The sequence below is a fragment of the Dasypus novemcinctus genome, chromosome 9 (genome assembly GCF_030445035.2).
Source record: "Dasypus novemcinctus isolate mDasNov1 chromosome 9, mDasNov1.1.hap2, whole genome shotgun sequence".
Lineage (NCBI taxonomy): Eukaryota > Metazoa > Chordata > Mammalia > Cingulata > Dasypodidae > Dasypus > Dasypus novemcinctus.
This window is the reverse complement of record NC_080681.1, coordinates 14746622-14770319: the sequence shown is the minus strand read 5'-3', so window position 1 is coordinate 14770319 and position 23698 is coordinate 14746622. Positions and strand designations below refer to the sequence as shown.

The following is a 23698-nucleotide window of genomic DNA, read 5'->3' as shown; positions in this document are numbered from 1 at the left end:
ACCCCTAGGTGGTGGGCCCCAAGGGGCGTCCCCCTCAGACCACAGTCCATTGTGGGGTCGCCGTGGGGAGGTGGGTTCAGGGGAGGCGTGGCCCTTTTAGCTGCGTGACCTGGGACCTGTGGGAGGAGACACAGCCTTGAAGGGTGCTGGGAGGTGGGGGCTTGGTCCCCGAAAGCCCTTCAAAATGTTTGTATTTAAACATTTTTTAAAAACTTGTTTTATTGATTTCTCCCACCCCCTCGTTGTTTTGCATTTGCTGTGTCTGTTCCCTGCTCCACTTCTTTTTAGGAGGCACTGGGAACCGAACCCCGGACCTGGCCCGTGGTAGGGGGGAGCCTAAACACTTGAGCCACATCCACTTCTTGCTTCAAACTATTTTGAAGGGTGGGGGTGGGGTATATGGAAATCCCCTATATTTTTTATGTTATCTAAAGCTTCCCTAAAAATAAAAAAATTTACTAAAAAAAAATGTTTTGAAAACCTCCGGTCACGCTTAGGGTAGAGCCTCCGTGACGGCGCTCCGCGCTCTGGCTTCTGATGGTTGCTCCCTCGGCGCAGGGTTGGAGGGGCTGGCGGGCGGGAACCCCAAGCCCCGGGGGGAGGCAGGCGCCGGGTGGGGCCCACCTCCCGGCGCCGCCCGGCGTCGCCGCTTTAAGGGCGCGCGGCGCGAGCAGGTCCCCGGTTCCGAGCCGCGGCCGCTCTGCAGAGCTCGCCGCCCCCGGGACGCGGCGCGCGGGGCTGGGCCGGGGCCGCGGCGACGGGCGCAGCCGGCGGGGACGCGGGGCGCGAGCGGGCGGCGCGCGGCCGTCGGCGGGGGCCGGGCCGGGGTCGGGGCGGCGGCGCGGCGGGCGCAGGTAGGCGGTCCCGCGGGGCGGAGGGGGCGCCCGGGGCCGGGGCGGCGGGGCCGGGGGCGCGCAGGTGGCGCTCGGGGCGCCCGGGGCCGCGGGCCCCGCTCGGGGCGCGGTGGGAGCGCGGCCGCCGCGGAGGGCGCAGTGCCGGGCCCCGGCGAGCCATCCGGGCGCAGGCCCCGCGGGGCGCAGGGGCGGCCCCCGGGCACCGGCGCCCTGGCCTGGGCATGAGGGGCGGCGGGCCCGGCAGGAGCCGGAGGAGGAGCCGCCGCCGCTGCCGCTGACCCGGCTGCCCGGGAGCAGGGAGAGATGCGGGGCCCGGCGGCCCGCGCCACCCTGCCGACCCCGCCGCCGCCGCTGCTGCTGCTGCTGCTGCTGCCGCCGCTCCTGGGAGACCAAGTGGGGCCCTGCCGCTCGCTGGGGCCCGGGGGACGCGGCTCCTCGGGGGCCTGCGGCCCCGCGGGCTGGCTCTGTCCAGCCTCGGCCTCGAACCTCTGGCTGTACACCAGCCGCTGCAGCGCTGCGGGGACCGAGCTCACCGGCCACCTGGTTCCCCATCACGATGGCCTGAGAGTCTGGTGTCCAGAACCGGGGGCCCACGTCCCCTTGCCGCCAGCCCCCGAGGGCTGCCCCTGGAGCTGCCGCCTCCTGGGCGTTGGAGGCCACCTCTCCCCGCAGGGCAAGCTCACCCTGACCCACCCGCACCCTTGCCTAAAGGCCCCGCGGCTGAGCTGCCAGTCCTGCCGGCTGGAGCGGGCCCCGCGGCCCGGGGCAGGAGAAGGGCCGGCAGGAGAGCCGGTGGGCGGGCGTCGGAAACGGAACGTGAACACAGCCCCCCAGTTCCAGCCCCCCAGCTACCAGGCTACGGTGCCCGAGAACCAGCCGGCCGGCACCCCGGTGGCCTCCCTGCGGGCCATCGACCCGGACGAGGGCGAGGCGGGCCGCCTGGAGTACACCATGGACGCGCTCTTCGACAGCCGCTCCAACCACTTCTTCTCCCTGGACCCGGCCAGCGGGGCCGTGACCACGGCCGAGGAGCTGGACCGCGAGACCAAGAGCACGCACGTCTTCAGGGTCACGGCGCAGGACCACGGCGCGCCCCGCCGCAGCGCCCTGGCCACGCTCACCATCCTGGTGACCGACACCAACGACCACGACCCCGTGTTCGAGCAGCAGGAGTACAAGGAGAGCCTGCGGGAGAACCTGGAGGTGGGCTACGAGGTGCTCACGGTCAGGGCCACGGACGGCGACGCCCCTCCCAACGCCAACATCCTGTACCGCCTGCTGGAGGGGCCCGGGGGCGGCCCCTCCGAGGCCTTCGAGATCGACCCCCGCTCGGGGGTGATCCGGACCCGGGGCCCGGTGGATCGGGAAGAGGTGGAGTCCTACCAGCTGACGGTGGAGGCCAGCGACCAGGGCCGGGACCCGGGCCCGCGGAGCGCCACGGCGGCCGTGTTCCTGTCGGTGGAGGACGACAACGACAACGCCCCCCAGTTCAGCGAGAAGCGCTACGTGGTCCAGGTGCGGGAGGACGTGACCCCGGGGGCACCGGTGCTTCGGGTCACGGCCTCGGACCGAGACAAGGCCAGCAACGCCCAGGTGCACTACAGCATCATGAGCGGCAACGCGCGGGGCCAGTTTTACCTGGACGCGCAGACGGGGGCGCTGGACGTGGTGAGCCCCCTGGACTACGAGGCCACGAAGGAGTACACGCTGCGGGTGCGGGCGCAGGACGGCGGCCGGCCCCCGCTCTCCAACGTCTCCGGGCTGGTGACCGTGCAGGTGCTGGACATCAACGACAACGCGCCCATCTTCGTCAGCACCCCCTTCCAGGCCACCGTCCTGGAGAGCGTCCCCTTGGGCTACCTGGTTCTGCACGTCCAGGCCATCGACGCCGACGCGGGTGACAACGCCCGCCTGGAGTACCGCCTGGCCGGGGTAGGGCGCGACTTCCCCTTCGCCATCAACAACGGCACGGGCTGGATCTCGGTGGCGGCCGAGCTGGACAGGGAGGAGGTGGATTTCTACAGCTTCGGGGTGGAAGCCCGAGACCACGGCGCCCCGGCGCTCACCGCCTCGGCCAGCGTCAGCGTGACCGTCCTGGACGTCAACGACAACACGCCGACCTTCACGCAGCCCGAGTACGCGGTGCGGCTGAACGAGGACGCGGCGGTGGGCACCAGCGTGGTGACGGTGTCGGCCGTGGACCGCGACGCCCACAGCGTCATCACCTACCAGATCGCCAGCGGCAACACCCGCAACCGCTTCTCCATCACCAGCCAGAGCGGCGGCGGCCTCGTGTCCCTGGCCCTGCCGCTGGACTACAAACTGGAGCGGCAGTACGTCCTGGCCGTCACGGCCTCCGACGGCACGCGGCAGGACACGGCGCAAGTCGTGGTCAACGTCACCGACGCCAACACCCACCGCCCGGTCTTTCAGAGCTCCCACTACACGGTCAACGTGAACGAGGACCGGCCGGCGGGCACCACCGTGGTGCTCATCAGCGCCACAGACGAGGACACGGGCGAGAACGCCCGCATCACCTACTTCATGGAAGACAGCATCCCCCAGTTCCGCATCGACGCGGACACGGGGGCCGTCACCACGCAGGCCGAGCTGGACTACGAGGACCAGGTGTCCTACACGCTGGCCATCACTGCGCGGGATAATGGCATCCCCCAGAAGTCCGACACCACCTACCTGGAGATCCTGGTGAACGACGTGAACGACAACGCGCCGCAGTTCCTGCGGGCCTCCTACCAGGGCAGCGTCTACGAGGACGTGCCCCCCTTCACCAGCGTCCTGCAGATCTCGGCCACCGACCGGGACTCCGGCCTCAACGGCCGGGTGTTCTACACCTTCCAAGGGGGCGACGATGGGGACGGCGACTTCATCGTGGAGTCCACGTCGGGCATCGTGCGGACGCTGCGGAGGCTGGACCGCGAGAACGTGGCCCAGTACGTCCTACGGGCGTACGCGGTGGACAAGGGGGTGCCGCCGGCCCGCACGCCCGCGGAGGTGACCGTCGCCGTGCTGGACGTGAACGACAACCCGCCTGTCTTCGAGCAGGACGAGTTCGACGTGTTCGTGGAAGAGAACAGCCCCATCGGGCTGGCCGTGGCCCGGGTCACGGCCACGGACCCCGACGAAGGCACCAACGCCCAGGTCATGTACCAGATCGTGGAGGGCAACATCCCCGAGGTCTTCCAGCTGGACATCTTCTCCGGGGAGCTGACCGCCCTGGTGGACTTAGACTACGAGGACCGGCCCGAGTACGTGCTGGTTGTGCAGGCCACGTCGGCTCCCCTGGTGAGCCGGGCCACCGTCCACGTGCGCCTGCTTGACCGCAACGACAACCCGCCCGTGCTGGGCAATTTCGAGATCCTCTTCAACAACTACGTCACCAACCGCTCCAGCAGCTTCCCCGGGGGCGCCATCGGCCGCGTGCCCGCCCACGACCCCGACGTCTCGGACAGCCTGACCTACAGCTTCGAGCGGGGCAACGAGCTCAGCCTGGTGCTGCTCAACGCCTCCACGGGGGAGCTGAGGCTGAGCCGGGCGCTGGACAACAACCGGCCCCTGGAGGCCGTCATGAGCGTGCTGGTGTCAGGTAAGGCAGGGCCCCGGGGCCCGGGGGGGGGGGGTGGCCTGGGGGGGGGCGCAGGAGCCACCCCAGGAGGATCTGTTGGCCCACCCCTCTGCCCGGTGCCTAGTGCGGAGGTCGAGGGGCCCAGAACCAGCTTGGGGAAAAGTCCCAGGAATCCTGGTAGCTGGTTCCGGCCCCGCCTGCCGCCCCAGGCCGGCTGCCCCCTGCCCACCAGCCTGTGACAGCGGCAGGGGGGAAGTGTCCCGAGGCTGCCCCGGCGAGGGCTGCCGGGAACTGTGAAAACAGGCGGTGGAAGACTGGAGGAGGGGGCCGGGGAGCTGGCGGAGGGGGCAGAGGGGACTGTGGCGGAGGACCCCACACCCATCGGGCTCTTCCTGGGATCTCGCACAGCCTTTTGGCAGAGCTGACCGCCGTGGGGGCACAGGGGGGCTGCCGCGGGGTCAGGACCCGGGCCTCCTCCGGCCCCTTCTCCCTCCCAGCTGAGCCGCAGTCCGGCTGACCGGGACTCTGTCTACTGCATTCTTTCCCCTCCCGGCAGAAGGAGCCCGGCCTGGCTCCCCCTCCAAGTTCCTGCAGGAAGTGCGGCTAGCGCTCCTTGTCCCTGTCCAAATAGACCCTGCTGTCAGGGATCCTGGTTTGGGGTCCGGCTCGGGGGAGGGGCGGTGAGGAAGCCCGGCAGGCGGAGCCCCCCCCTGCCCCCTTGCTGCCCCCTGGGCTGGCCTCAGGGCACCAGGCCTTCCCTTGTGGCTGGGGCCAGCCAGAGCTCGGGGAGTGGGGTGTAGGGACCTCGATGAGTCAGGGCCTGCTGGGCTGGAGGGCAGAGCCCCCAGGCACCTGAGGGGGGAGCAGCGTCCTCGCAGAGGCATGGGAGCCTGGCGGGGGCCCAGGCGGCGCATTCCTGCTGCCTGGCCGAGCGCTCAGCAGCCGCCTTGGACGGCAGGCTTGGGGGGCAGGTCGGGAGGGGGCAGGCAGGGCCGAGGAGGGGCTGGCCCTGGGGGCTGAGATACCTCTCCAAGTGTGGGAACAACTGGGATCTCCACGAGGGCCCACTGTCAGCAGCACCCCAGGGGGATGGGCCAGGGTCCCCTTCTCCAGCCAGGCGGGGCTCAGGCTTCAGACCCATCGGGGAGGGAAGGAGAAGGGCCCAGCAGGCCCCTGGGCCTGGAGGGGAGTGAGGGGCACGTCCCCCACCCCCCGGCGCCTTGGGGGCCAGGGAGCTGGGCGTTGACGGGGGGCTGGAGCTTCAGGGTGCCCCCTGGGAGGAGGAGGTGGAAGGCTGGTTTCCTGAATTCTGCACCCTGCGCTGCGCCGCGGGAAGGGGGTGGCAAGAAGGGCCTCTCCGCCTCATCCCGCACTCCCCGCCTGCCCTAGGCAAGTATGGCAGGCCGGGGGGGGCTGGCAGGGGAGGCCCCCTCCAGCCTCTGGGCTCCTGCTGGGACGAGCCCAGCCCCTGGTTCCTGGGGCAGCCCTGAATGCCCCAGCAGGCCCCACAGCCTGGGCCCACCCTCTCCCCCGCCCTGACCCTCGGGGCGGTCACCACGGCAACCCCAAAGTTCAGGGATGCTGGGGTGAGGGGGCCTTGACTCCCCCTGCCCCTTTGTTGTCCTTGCCTTATTCTTTGTCTCGCTTTCTTTCTTCTGGCCCTGCTGCCCTGCCCCTCTGCGTTGCCCTCCCCACCCCCCCACCCCCATCTTCTGTGTGGCTCTCTTCTCCTTCCCCACTTGCCCCAACACTGGCTCTTTTCCTGGGCCTTTTGTCTTCCCCATTTGGGCTCCCCGTTCCTGCCTCTCTGTCGGCCCCGCTCTCATTCCCCGGTGCTGCCCTAGCTTGGGCCCGGTGGCTCTCCTGCAGCCCGAATCCTCCAGCCTCTTGCTTCCTCTGCTGGGACACACTGGCTTCCCGCCCCTGGCCCGTCGGCCCCCTGAGTGGCAGATGCTCTCCAGGCCTGCAGCCTCCCCTGGCACAAATGCCAGGGAGAGGGGCTTGGAGTTGGATTCGGCCACAGTCTGGGGCCTTGCACTTTTCTAGGTGCAGGCTGGGTGCAGGTGGGTCCCTGTCCAGGAGGACAGCTTAGGTAAGGGCCCCGCCACCCCCGCTCCCACCGCCGCATCTGCACCTGATGGACGACACAGGTCAAGGCAGGGCAGGGGGACAAAGAGGAAGGGAGAGCAGGAGGCTGACGCCGGGGATTGGGGACAATAGCAGAGGGGGCAGGTGGCCACAGATGGTGGACCAGATGGGAAGCAATGCTGGGAGAGGGGCCCAGACGGGGCCCGGGAGGCTGGAGGGGGGCAGAGACGGGCGTGTTTGCTCCCGTGCCTGAGGGGTGGCGAGATTTCTCTTGCTCCTTGGTCTCGACTGCGCCTTCTCCCCCCACCCTAAAATCAGGTAGGAGCACTGAGTGTGGAGTCCTGGGCTGCTTTTGGCCAAGGAGAATAACCCATCCAGGAATCATTTAGCAGGTGCCCAAAGTACACAAGAGCACTGTGCCAGCTCTGTATCCAAGTGCAGGGGATTTCGAAAGGGGGAGGAGGGAGCAGATGTAACTCAGAGGTTGAGCGCCTGTTTCCTCTATATGAGGTCCTGGGTTCAATCTCTGGTTCCTCCTTAAAAAAGGAGGGGGGGGAGGGGAGGATGGGGGAGGAAAGTGGAGTCCGGTGGACCTCATGGAGTAGGTGACTTTAGGCAGGTCAGAAGACAAGGAGGGTTGTGGGCTAGTGTCTGTGGGGGATCAGGTAGGAAGACACAGCATGTGCAGTGGCTGCGAGGCAAGGGCAGGAGGAGCAGAAGTGGGCGGTGACAAGCAAATTTGCAGGTGACAGCAGGTGGGCCATGGTGGTCTCCGGCAGCGGGGCTGGACGGCAGGTGGGCAGTGGGCTGAGGACGTGGCTGAGAGGGGGGATCCACCTTCAGCCTTCACAGGCACAACTGAGCTGTCTGGTATCGGCCACCTCAAGTAGGCATGACGTAGAAGCAAAACCATTCCCAGATTCCTTCCTCTCTTCTTCCCACCCCACCCTAGAAACGCCGACTCCTTACCCATTCCTGCCAGGGTTCATTTTCATACCTAGTCGGCGCCTCTCCGGCCGAGTTTTAAAGACCATTGGAGCCTGAACAGATCCTCATGAACACCTTAGTGTTTACTGAATACCTACTATGTGTGAGACATTGTCGTACATAAAAATAGGAATTTCCCCTACAGCCCTCCCAGCCATTTCCCCCTCCCCTTGGCTCCCAGTGTTCCATTCCTGAGCTAAATAAAACCCCACTGCCGGGTGAATGCGCGTTCAGGTGTGCGTGGCATTTGGAGCTTAGATGTCGAGTGTGGGTGTGTGGGCGGGGCGGGACACCAAAGGTGCGTTCACACGCAGCTGTGCACCAGTGAGCTGGCGGCCTGGGGGTGTGGCCGGCATGCAGGTCTAAGGAGGGGAGCGCCTGCGGGCGAGGGGGAGCTGGAGGCCCTGTGGCCAGGGAGGAGGTCAGCCCTCGTGGGGCTCTGGGTTTCCCGGGAACTGCCCAGGTCCTTCTGTCTGTGGCCCCAGTTCCACCCCCCTCACCCCCCAACTAGCCCTGCCTCCAGCATCGATGCAGTGGGTGGGGCTGCCACCGGTTAAGGTGGCTCGGCTGGATTTCCTGGCGGGGGCGGGAAGCTCAGCAGCCCAGTGAGCTGGGCGGGAAGAATGCTTTGTGTGGGCTGTTACCATGGGGATAGCGGGCCTGTGCCCAAGCAGCCATGGGACTCAGCACTCAGCAGGGGGGGGATTGGGTGGCCCACTGACCCAGTTACCCCCCCATCCCCACATGCACTCCCAGCCGCAGAGGGTGCAGGAGGGGGGGATTGTGCACAGCTAGGATCAGGGGCGGAGAGAGGGTGATTTCGGGTCTTGTGGTGCTCTGGACCCTGTCCAGAGGTAAGAAAAAGACGGGATCGGGCTCCTGCGCAGGGAAGCCCCAGTTTGGCATAAGGGCGCGGGAGCCAGGGCTTGGACAGGGAACGGTGCGCACACATTAAGAGGTGAGCCCCGCTCCATGACAAGAGGGAAAAGCGCGGAAAGAGAACGTCTGAAGTTTTAATCCCCAGAAGCCCCTAAAGGCACCCACGGAAACCTGCGGGAATGACTTGCCCCCAGCCACGTGCGCCCGCTAGGAAAGGGAGCCCCCTGTCGGCGCCCTCCCCGGCGGGGCCCCTCCCCGGGCGCAGACTCGCCTGCCCTCCCCTGCGCCCTGACGCCTTCCCCGCTCCGCAGACGGCGTGCACAGCGTGACGGCCCAGTGCGCGCTGCGCGTCACCATCATCACCGACGAGATGCTCACGCACAGCATCACGCTGCGCCTGGAGGACATGTCCCCCGAGCGCTTCCTGTCGCCGCTGCTCGGCCTCTTCGTGCAGGCCGTGGCGGCCACGCTGGCCACCCCGCCCGACCTCGTGGTGGTCTTCAACGTGCAGCGCGACACGGACGCGCCGGGCGGCCACATCCTCAACGTGAGCCTGTCGGTGGGCCGGCCGCCGGGGGCGCGCGGGCCGCGCTTCCTGCGCTCCGAGGACCTGCAGGAGCGCCTGTACCTCAACCGCAGCCTGCTGGCGGCCATCGCGGCGCAGCGCGTGCTGCCCTTCGACGACAACATCTGCCTGCGCGAGCCCTGCGAGAACTACATGCGCTGCGTGTCGGTGCTGCGCTTCGACTCGTCGGCGCCCTTCATCGCCTCCTCCTCCGTGCTCTTCCGGCCCATCCACCCGGTCGGGGGCCTGCGCTGCCGCTGCCCGCCCGGCTTCACGGGCGACTACTGCGAGACCGAGGTGGACCTCTGCTACTCGCGGCCCTGCGGCCCCCACGGGCGCTGCCGCAGCCGCGAGGGCGGCTACACCTGCCTCTGCCGCGACGGCTACACGGGTGAGCCCGGGGAGGGGGGCTCGTGGGGGGCCGAGGCACGAACCCGAGTCAGGGCCAGGGGTTGCAAAGGAAGGTGCAGAACCAGACTCCGACTCTCCACCCCCCCACCCCACCCCCCACACACACCCTGCACACTGAGGGTTAGCCCTGGAGCCAGTCTGCTTGGATTTCTAGCCCAGCTTTCCCATTTAGTAGCTGTGTGATCTTGGGCAAATTACTTAACCCCTCTGTGCGGCAGTATTTTCAAATGGAGCTAATTAACCTACTTACTTCCTTGAGTGGTTGTGAGGATTAACTTAATTAATTTATTGAACACATGTAGAGAGCTGAGATTAAGTGATGAGCTCCAGGTCTCCTCTCACAGTTTAGAGATGAGACTGGACCCAAAGCTCTGCCCCTGCTGGGCGGGTTTCTTTTCTGAGCTGCAGGCAGTGCTTTTCTCCCCAGTCATCGAGGGGAAGGCACAGAAGAGGCTGGGGAAGACGGAGGGGTCTGGTTGCGGGGTGAGACCAGGTGTTGCCAAGCAGGAGCCTGCACCTGGTGGCCTGGTAGATTGGGTCCTACAGCAGCAGGCGGCCTCCCCGCTGGCCTGTGACCTGGGGCCATGCCAGAGGGCTCCTGGCCCCACCCTCTCCCGGGGACACTCGCTGCCTCTGCTCTGTGCTCCCCACCCCTCCCTCCAGACTCCCGTTTCTGGAGACACCCCTTCTCCTCCCCCTCCCCTGGGAAACCTTCCTTCCCAGATGCCCTACGCCTCGCTCCCTCTCCTCCAAAGCCAAGGGCCCGGGCTCTGCCAGCAGTGGAGCGAGGTGGGCAGGAAGTCACTGCCTCCCTTGTGCAGCTTCCTGCCCCCAGCCTGCCCGACTTGACTCCTCTCGGCTCTTGACGCCTCTCTGCTCGGGCTGTGGGTGGAGGGAGGGAGAAGGGGGAGCCTGGGGGAGGGGAGGGGGAGTCTTTGTCCAGGAGGATGGGGAGGGGGGGCTTGGAGTAGGCGAACAACAGTTTCCATGGAAACAAGAGCCAGTCGCTAGGCACAGGAGCTGAGGACCTATCTCTAGAATCTGGGAATGGTGAGAAAGTGGAAGCGGCGGCTTTTCCTATCTGATGTTGTTGGTATGTTCAGCTCCTCCACTGAGTCCTAGGCCTCAGTCTCCACTTCTCCCAAGTGCACCCAGGTCCTTAGTCTGGACCCCAGAGCTCAGGAGTCTTTGATGGGAGTTCCCTTGTCCCAGTCCCAGGGAGATCCCCAGCTTCCTTACCCATCCCCCCATAACTTAGGCAAATCCACGTGGAAGGCTGGTCCCATCCCCAGGGAGGAAAACCGATCTCATTGCCTAACAGGGACAAAAGCACCAGTGGGGAGGGTGGGGGCTGGAGGGAGGGGGGCTGGCGGCAGCTCCCCTGCGGCCCTGCAGGTCCTTGCCCTCCGTGCACAGCCACCCCTGCAGGGGCGCGAGCACCCCCAGGCTTGCTCAGCAGCCCTGCCGCCCCAGGCTCCTGGGATCAGGCCCAGTGCTCCTGGGGCCTGAGCAGGGATGTAGAAGGGACCGGGAGAGACCGGGAGTCTGGAAGGAACGCGCAGGGGCGCGGCGCGTGGGGCAGTGGTGGGAATGGGGCAGCGGGCCAGAGAGCAGCAGGAAGGGGCAGGGCCGGAGCTCCCTAGACCGCAGAGGAGATGGGCATGAGGGGGGAGCGGGGCTGCCTGGGAGAGTGGGGGGACACTCTGGGGATCCCTGGAGCCCGTGGGCGGGGTCGCGGGCGGGGGATGGCCTGTTCTCCCTCCCGCGCCTCACCCACCTCTGCCCTGGCCCAGGCGAGCACTGCGAGGTGAGCGCCCGCTCAGGCCGTTGCTCCCCGGGCGTCTGCAAGAACGGGGGCGCCTGCGTCAACCTGCTGGTGGGCGGCTTCAAGTGCGAGTGCCTGTCGGGGGACTTCGAGAAGCCCTACTGCCAGGTGACCACGCGCAGCTTCCCCGCCCGCTCCTTCGTCACCTTCCGGGGCCTGCGCCAGCGCTTCCACTTCACCCTGGCCCTCTCGTGAGTGCCCGGGACCGGCTGAGCACTAGGGGGTGGGGTGCCCCCCTGCGGGGCCGACTAGGTGAGAGGTCAGGCAGAGGCACCGGGACCAAGAAGGGGCCGGGGCGGGTCGTGGGCAGAGCCAGGTCTGCACCCGGAGTGGCCTTTGCACTCCGCCCGCAGGCCCTCGCGCCCACCAGGGTCTGCCCGCCACTGCCCCCAGCCCCGTCCTCGGGGGTGGGGGGCTGGGCCAGGGTGCTGGAATGGGCCTGTCTTCCGCACGGCCTTGGCCAAGGTATCAGCCCTGCGGGGAGTCCTCGGTGGGCTGGGTGCTCGGTAGGTAGTGGGGTGCCAGGGTCCAGGCCGGCGCCCCATCCCCTGCCCGCCCCCCGCTCCCGACCAGATTTGCCACGAAGGAGCGCGACGGGCTGCTGTTGTACAACGGGCGCTTCAACGAGAAGCACGACTTCGTGGCCCTCGAGGTGATTCAGGAGCAGGTGCAGCTCACTTTCTCTGCGGGTGAGTGAGCCCGGTCGCTGTGTGTCCTTGTCCGCGGCCCCAGGGCCCCGTGTCTCTTGCCCCCACCCCCAGGCCACACACTCTTCCGGCCAAACCCGGCCCGGCCCCAGCCACGGGCACCCCCGCCCCACTCCCAGCTCACCTGGCCCTTTCCCCAGGGGAGTCGACCACCACCGTGTCCCCGTTCGTGCCTGGAGGGGTCAGTGACGGCCAGTGGCACACGGTGCAGCTGAAGTACTACAACAAGGTGGGTGTGGGGGGTGGGCTGAGGACTGGGGGTCTTGCTTTGGCTCAGGTGCTGCCCCCACACCTACTCCTCCGGGGTGTAGCATTGCCTCCGGGGGGACTGGGCAGGGCCCTCTGGGCTGAGCCAGGGCGGGGAGTGTGAATGTGCCACCTCCCTGCGGCATCCTCGCGCCCCCGGGCCGTGCTAGGTGCTCCCTGCTGCCTTAGGCAGGCACAGACTTGGGTGGGCCGAGGGTGGGTAGCCCAGCACTTGTGACGTCCGAGCACACGCGGTGTGTAACGCGTGTGTGTACACAGGCACTTCTGAGCGTCAGCGTCCACCAGGCGTGCTGGTGCGGCTGCATGCCTGGCCCACGCGCCCAGCGGGCCTGTGCCCACCTGCCCTTTCTCTGCTCTCCCCTGTCCACAGCCGCTGTTGGGCCAGACAGGGCTCCCCCAGGGCCCATCCGAGCAGAAGGTGGCCGTGGTGACCGTGGACGGCTGTGACACGGGGGTGGCCCTGCGCTTCGGCCCAGTGCTGGGCAACTACTCCTGCGCCGCCCAGGGCACCCAGGGCGGGAGCAAGAAGTGAGCAGGGGAGAGGCCAGGGTGGGGTGTCATGCAGCGCCACGCAGGGGCGGGTGCTCGGAAGTGTCCCGTCCCCCCGTCCCCCCCCCCCCCCCCCCGCCTCGCGCTTCCCTCTGGGGGAAGCAAGTTGGGGAGTTAGAATAAGGCCTGCGGGGGTGTCTGGGGGTCGGGGTGTGGGATGAGAGCGGCTTCAGGCCGGGGCACCCCCCTCTCCCCCGGGCTGCTCTGCAGGGCCCTCCAGAACCCTGCCTGGTCCCTGTCCCCCCGGCCAGGGAGAGGGGAGAGAGCCGGAAGCCCCCGCCCCATCCCTCACGCCCCCCCCCATTTCTGCCGCCCCAGGTCCCTGGACCTGACGGGGCCCCTGCTGCTGGGCGGGGTGCCCGACCTGCCCGAGAGCTTCCCCGTGCGCACGCGGCACTTTGTGGGCTGCATGAGGGACCTGCAGGTGGACAGCCGGCACGTGGACATGGCCGACTTCATCGCCAACAACGGCACCGCGCCTGGTACGGGGACCCCCGCGTGGGGGCGGGGCTCGCGGCTTCGCCGTCTGGAGCTCACCCGGCCGCCCCTGCTCCGTTCCAGGCTGCCTGGCCAAGAAGAACGTGTGTGACGGCAGCACCTGCCGCAACGGGGGCACCTGCGTGAACCAGTGGAGCACGTTCAGCTGCGAGTGCCCCCTGGGCTTCGGGGGCAAGAGCTGTGCCCAAGGTAGCAGGGGCCAGCGTCAGGGGCCGAGGCCCCGTGCTGCGGGCACAGGCGGGGTCGGGGCAGGCACCGGGCAGGGCCTGGCCGTGGGTGGAAAAGCGTGTCGGGGCAGAGCCTGACGGTAGCACGGGAGAGAAAGGGCCCAGTCAGAGCAGGCCTGGGCAGGCGAGGGCGGCCCAGGGCAGGGACGGGCTCTGCGGGGCAGGGCGCCCGGGGGAGTGGGTGCTGGGGGAGGCAGGGCCCTCCCTCCCTGGGACCCACCGATCATCAGGCCCCGGGGGGCTCGTGGCCGCTCCACCCCTCCAGGGAGCCCCTTTCTCTGCCTCCCCAGAAATGGCCAATCCGCAGCGCTTCCTGGGCAGCAGCCTGCTGGCCTGGCACGGCCTCTCGCTGCCCATCTCGCAGCCCTGGCACCTCAGCCTCATGTTCCGCACACGCCAGGCCGACGGCGTCCTGCTGCAAGCTGTCACCAGGGGGCGCAGCACCATCACCCTGCAGGTGGGGCCCCGCCTGGGACCGGCTGCAGAGGGGAGAGCCAAGAGGTGGCCGCATCCGTTTGGTCGGTCGATGCTGCCACCTGCTGGGCACAAAGGAAATAACACCCTTCCTCTCCATGGCCAAAGCTGGGCGGCTGGATGGATTTGGGGGTCCAGGAGGGGGGGGGTGTCAGCAGGTTGGCAGAAGAGCGGCCCGAGGTGGTCCGCTGAGCCTCTTCTCTCTCCTCCCGCTTCCAGCTGCGGGGGGGCCACGTGGTGCTGAGCGTGGAGGGCACAGGGCTGCAGGCCTCCACCCTCCGGCTGGAGCCCGGCCGGGCCAATGACGGCGACTGGCACCACGCACAGCTGGCCCTGGGAGCCAGCGGGGGCCCCGGCCACGCCGTCCTGTCGTTTGACTACGGGCAGCAGCGGGCGGAGGGCAACCTGGGCCCCCGGCTGCACGGGCTGCACCTGAGCAACATCACGGTGGGGGGCGCGCCCGGGCCGGCCGGCGGCGTGGCCCGCGGCTTCCGCGGCTGCTTGCAGGTGAGCGCGCGGCCCTGCCCTCCCACGCCCGCCGCCAGCCGGAGGCCCCCTCCGCTGAGGGCCGATGCCGCCCCTGTACCCCCGCAGGGCGTGCGGGTGGCCGAGGCGCCCGAGGGCGTGAGCAGTCTGGACCCCGGCCGCGGGGAGAGCTTCAACGTGGAGCCAGGCTGCAGCCTGCCGGACCCCTGTGACTCGAACCCGTGTCCTGCCAACAGCTACTGCAGTGACGACTGGGACAGCTTCTCTTGCAGCTGTGATCCAGGTATGCCAGAGACCCTGGGAAGGGGGGTGGGTTAGGGGGTGGCCGGGGGGCTCACTCTGTCTCTGCCTTGCGATCTGGGGCGCCTCACGTCACCTCTCCGAGCCGTGGTCTCCTGCACTGCCAAGCCTTAGCCAGCTGGCATGACGCTCAGAGCGGGAGGAGATGGACAAAGGTGGGGACTGAGCCTCTCCGGTTCTTCTGGCCCAGGCTACTATGGCGACAACTGTACCAACGTGTGTGACCTCAACCCATGTGAGCACCAGGCTGTGTGTACCCGCAAGCCCAGTGCCCCCCACGGCTACATCTGCGAGTGTCCCCCAAATTACCTCGGGCCATACTGTGAGACCAGGTGAGTGGACCAGGGCACGTGGGCAGCAGGCCGCAGTGGCCACCGCCTCCCTCTGGCCCTGAGTCTCCAGGGCCTCGCCGAGCCACAGCCAGGGTCAGAGGGGCTGCACTTGGCGCCGCCTTGCAGGAGGGAGGGGCAGAAGGAGCTCACCCGTGCACTGGACCCCTCTCTGCAGGGTTGACCAGCCCTGCCCCCGGGGCTGGTGGGGACACCCCATGTGTGGCCCGTGCAACTGTGACGTCAGCAAAGGCTTTGACCCTGACTGCAACAAGACAAGCGGCGAGTGCCACTGCAAGGTGATGGCCCCTGCCCCGGCTCCACCGCGGCCGCCTGGGGCTCCGTCCTCCAGCCCAGAGGGCGGGCGGTGGAGAAGGGTGCCCGGCAGCGGGCGGAGGGCCACGTGCCCTTGCTCTAACAGGGACAGGTGGCTGTGGGGCCCTGTGTGCCCGGGGCATGGGGGACCGTGGGTGCCGGTTGTCAGGAGCCTGTTGTGAATGGTTGGCCTGTGGGTTAAAGGCCACGTGGCCCCCCGGCCGGGCATCTGGGGAAGCGCCTGAGCCAGGCACACCCTCACCCCTCACAGGAGAACCACTACCGGCCCCCCGGCAGCCCCGGCTGCCTCCTGTGCGACTGCTACCCCACGGGCTCTTTGTCCCGCGTCTGCGACCCTGAGGATGGCCAGTGTCCGTGCAAGCCGGGTGTCATCGGGCGCCAGTGTGACCGCTGTGACAACCCGTTTGCCGAGGTCACCACCAATGGCTGTGAAGGTGGGGCTCCTGGGGGGCGGCCCTCCCCATGAGGGGCCAGGTACCTGGGGCCAGGGGGCCCCCGAGCGGGGGCCGGGGGTGCCCAGGGTGGTTTGGGGGGCCTGGGCCGGGCCGCGGAGGGAGGCCGCTCTTGCATGACTGGGTCCTCTTCCGTGCAGTAAATTACGACAGCTGCCCGCGGGCAATCGAGGCTGGGATCTGGTGGCCCCGGACCCGCTTTGGGCTGCCCGCTGCAGCTCCCTGCCCCAGAGGCTCCTTCGGTAGGTGTGACAGTTCTAAAATGTGCTGCTGAGGATTTGGCTGGGAGGGGGAAGGTGCCCACCCTTAGCGGGGTGAGGGTGGGAAGGCCCTGACCACTGACCCTAATGACCCCCAGCCGTGCCCTTCCTCGGCTCACGGTTCCCTTCTCCCAAGGTTGCCCAGAGCCGCCTGCACCTTGGACTCTTTATTTTTTTTCTCTCCCTTTCCTCCCCCCCACCCCCGGTTGTCTGCTCTCTATTTGCTGTGTGTTCTGTGTCTGCTTCTATTCTTGTCAGCAGCACAAGAATCTGTGTTTCTTTTTGTTGTGTCATCTTGCTGCATCAGCTCTCCGTGTGTGCGGCGCCATTCCTGGGCAGGCTGCACTTCCTTTCATGCTGGGCGACTCTCCTTACGGGTGCACTCCTTGCGCGTGGGGCTCCCCTATGCCCGGACACCCCTGCATGGCAGGGCACTCCTTGTGCACATCAGCACTGCGCATGGGCCAGCTCCACACGGGTCAAGGAGGTCCTGGGTTTGAACCGTGGACCTCCCATGTGGTAGACGGACGCCTTATCCATTGGGCCAAGTCCTCTTCCCACCTTGGGCTCTTGAAAGTGCTGGAAACTCTGCAAGCGTGTTTGGCCTAGGGCTGGTGCTAGGTAGGGTTCAAAGATAACTCACACAGGGTTACTCTCTTCGGCTGGCTCACCACCTAGCTCTGGAATGACACCTCTATAAAGACAGCCTGGGGAGCGGAGGGTGTTGGGTGCTGTCAGAGGGGCCCCAGCGCATGGCGTTCTGCTGGTCCTTGACTGGCGGTGAGTGGGACCCAGAGCACGGGTGGAAGCTGGCGGGCGCCGGCGTCAGGGGAGGTCCTCGTTGCACTGCTGGCGCAGGGATTTCGACTTCGACGCTGCGCACACCCGCCTCCCTTTTACGCAGGGGCCACAGGAGGGCCCTGGCTTGCTCTCCTGCCCCTGGCCCGTGCACTGCCGGCCCCAGCGGTGCTGCTCAGCCAGCCTCTGGTCCCTGCCCCTCCCTGATGCCAGCCTCCTGGCTCCTTCCCCAGGGACTGCAGTGCGCCACTGCGACGAGCACAGGGGCTGGCTACCCCCAAACCTCTTCAACTGCACGTCCGTCACCTTCTCGGAGCTGAAGGGCTTCGTAAGTAAACCCCCTCAGCTCCCCTCCTGCCTCCTTCCCCCCCCCCCCAGTCTCGTGTGCCCGCCCCTTCCCCAGCTCGGAAAAAAGGGATTCTGGAATCCCAGCCCCTCTCTCCTGCGGAGGTCCCTTCCCGGAGGGGCCGGTTCTCCACTGCCCTGCGCCCTTTCCCTCGGGAGTTCCTGTTCTGCCCTCGGGGTCCCTCATTCCCACCCTCCTGCCCCGGCCCTGCTGCCGCAGGCCGAGCGGCTGCAGCGGAACGAGTCGGGCCTGGACTCGGGGCGCTCCCAGCGGCTGGCCCTGCTCCTGCGCAACGCCACGCAGCACACGGCCGGCTACTTCGGCAGCGACGTCAAGGTGGCCTACCAGCTGGCCACACGGCTGCTGGCCCACGAGAGCGCCCAGCGGGGCTTCGGGCTGTCGGCCACGCAGGACGTGCACTTCACCGAGGTGGGCCTTGCAGGAGGGAGGGCCGGCGGCGCAGGCGGGGGTCCCGGGACTGAGCCCGGCCCCGGGAACTTGGGGCGCGGAGCGGGGAGGACGCATCCCCCCACACACCTTGGGGGGGCTCTCGGCCAGGCTGTGGCCTCCACGAGCCCACCCGAGCCATGGCCCAGTGCTTGGTGACTTACAGCACCTCTTCCCAAGCCTCTTCGTATCTAAGTGCACGTAGAAAATGGCCATTTTTGTATCGGGACATGGCCCGGCCGGGCTTCTCGGAGCAGAGGCCCTGCGTCCAGGGGCGGGCAGGAATCAGCATCTCGGTCCGTCTGTGGGGCCCGAGCGCAGGGGCGGGGGTGCTCTTATTTAGAGAAAGACGGAGGAGGAAAGGTTGGAGCTAGGGCCGCGGTGACTGCACCGGGCCGAGCAGCGCAGGCGGGCTCCCCAGTGGAGAGCTGGCGGGGAGGGGATCGGGGCTGGTCTGCGCACCCCCCGGCCGGGACTGGGTTGGGGGAAGGCGTGGGGCCTCGGCCGCGTCCCAGCGTGACCGCGCCCACCCCAGAATCTGCTGCGCGTGGGCAGCGCCCTCCTGGACGCGGCCAACAAGCGGCACTGGGAGCTGATCCAGCAGACGGAGGGCGGCACGGCCTGGCTGCTGCAGCGCTACGAGGCCTACGCCAGCGCGCTGGCGCGGAACATGCGGCGCACCTACCTCAGCCCCTTCACCATCGTCACGCCCAACATCGGTGAGCGCGGGGGGCCGGGGGCGCGGGCGCGGGCGGGCTTCCCGGGGCCTGACCCGCGACCGCCCCCCCTCCACAGTCATCTCGGTCGTGCGCTTAGACAAGGGCAACTTCGCCGGCGCCAAGCTGCCCCGCTACGAGGCGCTGCGGGGGGAGCGGCCCCCGGACCTGGAGACCACCGTCATTCTGCCCGAGTCTGTCTTCAGAGGTCAGCGGCGGCCCCGGGGGCGGATCGAGGGGCCCCGGGCGGGGCGGGGCCTGCCGGAGGGTGACAGTGTGCTGCCCCCAGACGCCGCCCCCGTGCTCAGGCCCGCGGGCCCCGGAGAGGCCCAGGAGCAGGAGGAGCTGGCCCGGCGGCAGCGGCGGCACCCGGAGCTGAGCCAGGGGGAGGCGGTGGCCAGCGTCATCATCTACCGCACGCTGGCCGGGCTGCTGCCCCATAACTACGACCCGGACAAGCGCAGCCTGAGGCGAGCAGCTGGGGAGACGGGTGTGTGGGGGGGGTGCAGGTGGGCCGGGGGGGAGGAGGGACGCCGGCGCCCGGCAAGGGGTCAGCGCGCAGGGGCACCGCCGAGCGAGGAGGGGTCTCCCGGGCCCACGGTGACGCGGTGACTGCGCCCCCTAGGGTTCCCAAACGGCCGGTCATCAACACGCCCGTGGTGAGCATCAGCGTCCACGACGACGAGGAGCTCCTGCCGCGCGCCCTGGACAAGCCGGTCACCGTGCAGTTCCGGCTGCTGGAGACGGAGGAGCGGACCAAGCCCATCTGCGTCTTCTGGAACCACTCGATCCTGTGAGCCCGCGCTCCTTGCCCCGCCAGCCCAGGCCCGGGCGTCCCACCCGCCCGCGCTGAGCCCCGCCTTGCCCCCCCCCCCACCGACGCAGGGTCAGCGGGACGGGCGGCTGGTCGGCCCGCGGCTGCGAGGTCGTCTTCCGCAACGAGAGCCACGTCAGCTGCCAGTGCAATCACATGACGAGCTTCGCCGTGCTCATGGACGTGTCCCGGCGCGAGGTCGGCCCCCCCCCCCGGGGCAGCGGCAGAGCCACCGGGGTGGGGTGGGGCCAGGCGCTGTGGGCTGGCGCTTCCTGACACCCCCCCCCCACCCCGGGCCCACCCACCACCCTGCAGAACGGGGAGATCCTGCCGCTGAAGACGCTGACCTACGTGGCCCTGGGGGTCGCCCTGGCCGCACTGCTGCTCACCTTCCTCTTCCTCACCGCCCTGCGGGCCCTGCGCGCCAACCAGCACGGCATCCGGCGGAACCTGACGGCCGCCCTGGGCCTGGCCCAGCTCGTCTTCCTCCTGGGCATCAACCAGGCCGACCTCCCTGTGAGAAGCCCCTCCTCTCCCGAAGACTCCCCCCCCCTTCCAGGCCCCCCTGGGCTCCTCGGGACTCCCGCCCCACCCCCAGCCCTGCCAGCCCTGCTCCTGCCGCAGTGACCAAGAGCCAGCCCAGCTGGGTGCCCGGCTGCCGCCCGGCCCCCTGGCACCTTAGACATACCCCGTCTGGCTCAGCCCTGCCCCAAAGCAACTCCCAGCCTACACCCGGGCCTCTTCCCCCACCTGCCCTGAAGTAGAGCCTGTGGTCTGGGTGAGCCCCGGTCACTGACCCGGAGTGGCCTGGGGGGGCCTCAGTTTGCTTGCACAGTTATCGCCATCCTGCTGCACTTCCTGTACCTCTGCACCTTTTCCTGGGCCCTGCTGGAGGCCTTGCACCTGTACCGGGCACTCACGGAAGTGCGTGACGTGAACGCCGGCCCCATGCGCTTCTACTACATGCTGGGCTGGGGTGTGCCTGCCTTCATCACAGGTACCCCTGCTCCCGGCTGAGGCTCTTCCCAGGGCCCCTCCACTTTGGCCCAGGCCCCGGGATCCCCACTCGACCCCCCTCCTGGAGCGCCCAGCAGGGACTGCTCCTCGCCTGGGCCAGGGGAGCCCGCCGACGGCAGCCCTGCTTCCCTAAGCCCTGACCCCCCTCCCCCTGCCGCTGTCACTGTGCTCACAGGTCTGGCGGTGGGCCTGGACCCCGAGGGCTACGGGAACCCCGACTTCTGCTGGCTCTCCATCTACGACACGCTCATCTGGAGCTTCGCCGGCCCCGTGGCCTTCGCCGTCTCGGTAGGTGCCGGAGAGTGGCCTCGGGGACCTTCCTTCAGAACAGCTGCGGCTGCCGGGACCCAAGGGGTGGGGTGGAAAGCACCCGTCCCCTGACCCCTGTCCCTGCCCTGGCCCAGATGAGCGTCTTCCTGTACATCCTGGCAGCCCGGGCCTCCTGCGCAGCCCGGCGGCAGGGCTTCGAGAAGAAAGGCCCCGTGTGAGTACGGGGTGGGGTGCCCGGGGTGGGGGTGGGGGGTCGACGCAGGGGTCCCGCGGCCGCTCTCACCGCCTGCCCACCTCAGCTCAGGTCTGCGGCCCTCCTTCGCCGTGCTCCTGCTGCTGAGCGCCGCGTGGCTGCTGGCCCTGCTCTCCGTCAACAGCGACACTCTCCTGTTCCACTACCTCTTCGCCGCCTGCAATTGCATCCAGGTACCTGGCCCGGCCGGGGCGGGGTGGGGGGACGGCCCAGGGCTTGCGGGGCGTCCGTGGATGGGAATCAGCTCCGGCCCCTCCCGCCCAGGGCCCCTTCATCTTCCTCTCCTACGTGGTGCTCAGCAAGGAGGTCCGGAGAGCGCTCAAGTTTGCCTGCAGCCGCAAGCCCAGCCCCGACCCTGCCCTGACCACCAAGTCTACCCTGACCTCGGTGAGGGAGCTGGGGCCCGCGGAGCTTGTTCTTCCTGCTTCCTGCCTCCCTTCCCGCCCTACTTTTCCCCATTCCTGCGTCCCTTCCCGGAAGTAGGAAGGGTGGTCTGGGAAGAAGGGGATGGGTGGAGCGAGGGGCTTGGACGGGCGTGGTCAGGAGGTGGCCAAGGCAGGTAATGAGTGCCCCGCACATGAAAGCCCCTTGTGAATTTTGGTAACTTTTGGTATGTGCTCTGTACCTCCCAGGATGCTCTCAGGAGACAAGTCCTGTTACTCTCCTTTACTCACAACCCCTTATTTAGCTGAGTCCATGGTGCTTGCGGGAGCGCAGGGCAGGCACGGCAGCGGCAGAGCTAGGACCCCTGCCAGGCCCCGATGGGGGGGCAGCAGAGACACGGCCCCCCTCTCCTGCAGGCAGGTGGGAGGGGGAGCTGGGGGCACTCCCACCCTGCCCCCCCCCGGTGACCTTCTGTCCCCCTGCCTAGTCCTACAACTGCCCCAGCCCCTATGCGGATGGGCGGCTGTACCAGCCGTACGGGGACTCGGCCGGCTCCCTGCACAGCGCCAGCCGCTCGGGCAAGAGCCAGCCCAGCTACATCCCCTTCCTGCTGAGGTGAGCCCTGGGGGGGCTGGACGCCTGCGGTTGAGGGGTTTTGCAGCCCACGGATGCAGGCGGCAGCCTGAATTAGAAGCAGCGGGGGGCACTGGGGCACCCGGGAGGGGAGGCAGTACGGGGTCCCCGGCGCGGGCCAAGCCGACCCCTCCGGTGCCTTCCATCTCCTTAGGGAGGAGTCCACGTTGAACCCTGGCCAGGGGCCCCCCGGCCTGGGGGACCCCGGCAGCCTGTTCCTGGGAGGCCAAGACGAGCAGCACGGTGAGGACGCGAGCCCCTGGCAGTGCGGTGGGTGGGCGGAGGGGGCTGGGCCGGCCGTGACCTCTCCCCTCTCCCAGACCCCGACACCGACTCCGACAGCGACCTGTCCCTGGAGGACGACCAGAGCGGTTCCTACGCCTCCACGCGCTCTTCAGACAGCGAGGACGAGGAGGCGGCCGCCTTCCCGGGAGAGCCGGGCTGGGACGGCCTGCTGGGGCCCGGCGCCGAGCGGCTGCCCCTGCACAGCACCCCCAAGGGTGGGCCGGCCGGCGGGGGAGGGCCGGGCCTGGGCTCTCGGGAAGCAGGCCGGGGCCCCTCCTGGCTGCGCCTCACCCGCCGCCTCTCCCCGCAGAGGGGGCCCCGGGGCCCGGGAAGGCCGCCTGGCCCGGAGACTTCGGTGCCGCAGCGAAGGAGAGCGGCGGCGGCGGGGCTCCCGAGGAGCGGCTGCGGGAGAACGGAGAGGCCCCGTCCCGGGAGGGGTCCCTGGGCCCCCTGCCGGGCCCTTTGGCGCAGCCTCACAAAGGTAAGCGGAGCCCACCCCCCACTGCGCCCCCAGCCCACCTCGGGTGCCCGCCCGCGCCCCGCGGTCCCGCACCCGGGGTCCCGCGCCTCCCGCACCCCCCTGTCCCGTGCCCCACCCGCACCCTGTGGTTCCGCACCCCGCCCTCGCCTCCTTCCGGCTGCCCTCCCGCCCGCACCCGCCGGCACCCCGCAGTCCTGCACCCGGCCGCACCCGCGGTCCCCCGCCTCCCACCGCCCGCACCCCGCCCGCGCCCCGCCCGCGCCCCGAGGTCCGGCACCCGCAGTCCCGCGCCTCCCGCCCGCACGCACCCCGCCGGCGCCTCCCACGGCCCGCACCCCGCCGGTCCCCTGCCCCGCCCGCACCCCGAGGTCCCGCACCCCGCACCCCGCCCGCGCCTCCCGCCGTCCTCCCGCCCGCAGGCATCCTCAAGAAGAAGGGCCTGCCCGGCGCGGGCGAGAAGAGCAGCCTCCTGCGGCTGCCCCTCGAGCAGGGCACGGGGTCGTCGCGCGGCTCCTCGGCCAGCGAGGGCAGCCGCGGCGCGCCCCCCCCGCGCCCGCCGCCGCGGCAGAGCCTGCAGGAGCAGCTGAGCGGGGTGCTGCCCATCGCCATGAGCATCAAGGCGGGCACGGTGGACGAGGACTCGTCGGGCTCCGAGTGAGTGCGGCGGGGGCGGCGGGGCCCGGGGCGCAGGGGCCGAGGCCACCGCGCGCCCCCTCCCGGCCCCGCAGAGCGCGCGCGGCGGGCGGCAGGGGCGGGCTGCTTCCTGTGTCCTTCTGCTGGTGACGCTTCTCGCTGTCCCTCCGCTCCACTAACCCGCTGTCTGCCTTTTCTGTCACTTTCCTTTCCTGCCTCTCCAGATTCCTCTTCTTTAACTTCCTGCGTTAACCCTGGGCCGGTGGCGCCCGCGCCCTCAGGCTCCCCTTCCCTGTCCCGCTGCGCTCACGCCCCCACCTCTGTCTTGTGCTCTGTCCTGCCCCCGCTTCCCGCCGCCCGCCGCAGCAGCGACGAAACGTCCATCTGAGGAGCCCGGGCCCTGCCAGGAGGGGTCCCACCCCCCAGGCCGTCTAGTGCCAACCCCCCACCCCCCTCACTGCACTTTGGACCCTGGGGCCAACATCTCCAAGACAAAAGTTTTTCAGAAAAGAGGAAAAAAAAAAAAAAAAGGATCTCCACTCTT

General features: G+C 68.9%; 1 protein-coding gene across 2 annotated transcripts; it reads left to right on the top strand.

Annotated features, from left to right (window-relative positions):
* The first annotated feature begins 1135 nt into the window (after positions 1-1135).
* Positions 1136-23698, top strand: CELSR2 (cadherin EGF LAG seven-pass G-type receptor 2). 2 transcript variants are annotated; one of them, XM_058303085.2, is made up of 34 exons: positions 1136-4458; positions 8703-9347; positions 11161-11383; positions 11766-11881; positions 12040-12128; positions 12537-12694; positions 13034-13197; positions 13277-13402; positions 13731-13897; positions 14134-14421; positions 14509-14683; positions 14891-15032; positions 15208-15328; positions 15616-15799; positions 15958-16059; positions 17109-17203; positions 17441-17650; positions 18204-18387; positions 18464-18592; positions 18674-18854; positions 19010-19177; positions 19270-19396; positions 19514-19714; positions 20021-20195; positions 20391-20503; positions 20620-20699; positions 20785-20911; positions 21003-21125; positions 21610-21737; positions 21910-21998; positions 22076-22255; positions 22351-22521; positions 22941-23175; positions 23521-23698. In XM_058303085.2, exons 1-34 carry the CDS (start codon positions 1158-1160, stop codon positions 23540-23542), a joined length of 8739 nt encoding a protein of 2912 aa, XP_058159068.1. In that variant the 5' UTR covers positions 1136-1157; the 3' UTR covers positions 23543-23698. The 2 variants fall into 2 exon arrangements, with proteins under 2 accessions (XP_058159068.1, XP_058159067.1); XM_058303084.2 differs by having other exon boundaries at positions 23379-23698.

Excerpts from the sequence above, each read along its gene's own strand:
- CELSR2 (XM_058303084.2), top strand. The coding sequence starts at position 1,158 with ATGCGGGGCCCGGCGGCCCGCGCCACCCTGCCGACCCCGCCGCCGCCG. Across the intron at positions 13,898-14,133 it reads GCAGCACCATCACCCTGCAG|CTGCGGGGGGGCCACGTGGT; the intron begins GTGGGGCCCCGC and ends TCCCGCTTCCAG. Across the intron at positions 20,504-20,619 it reads CCGTGGCCTTCGCCGTCTCG|ATGAGCGTCTTCCTGTACAT; the intron begins GTAGGTGCCGGA and ends GCCCTGGCCCAG.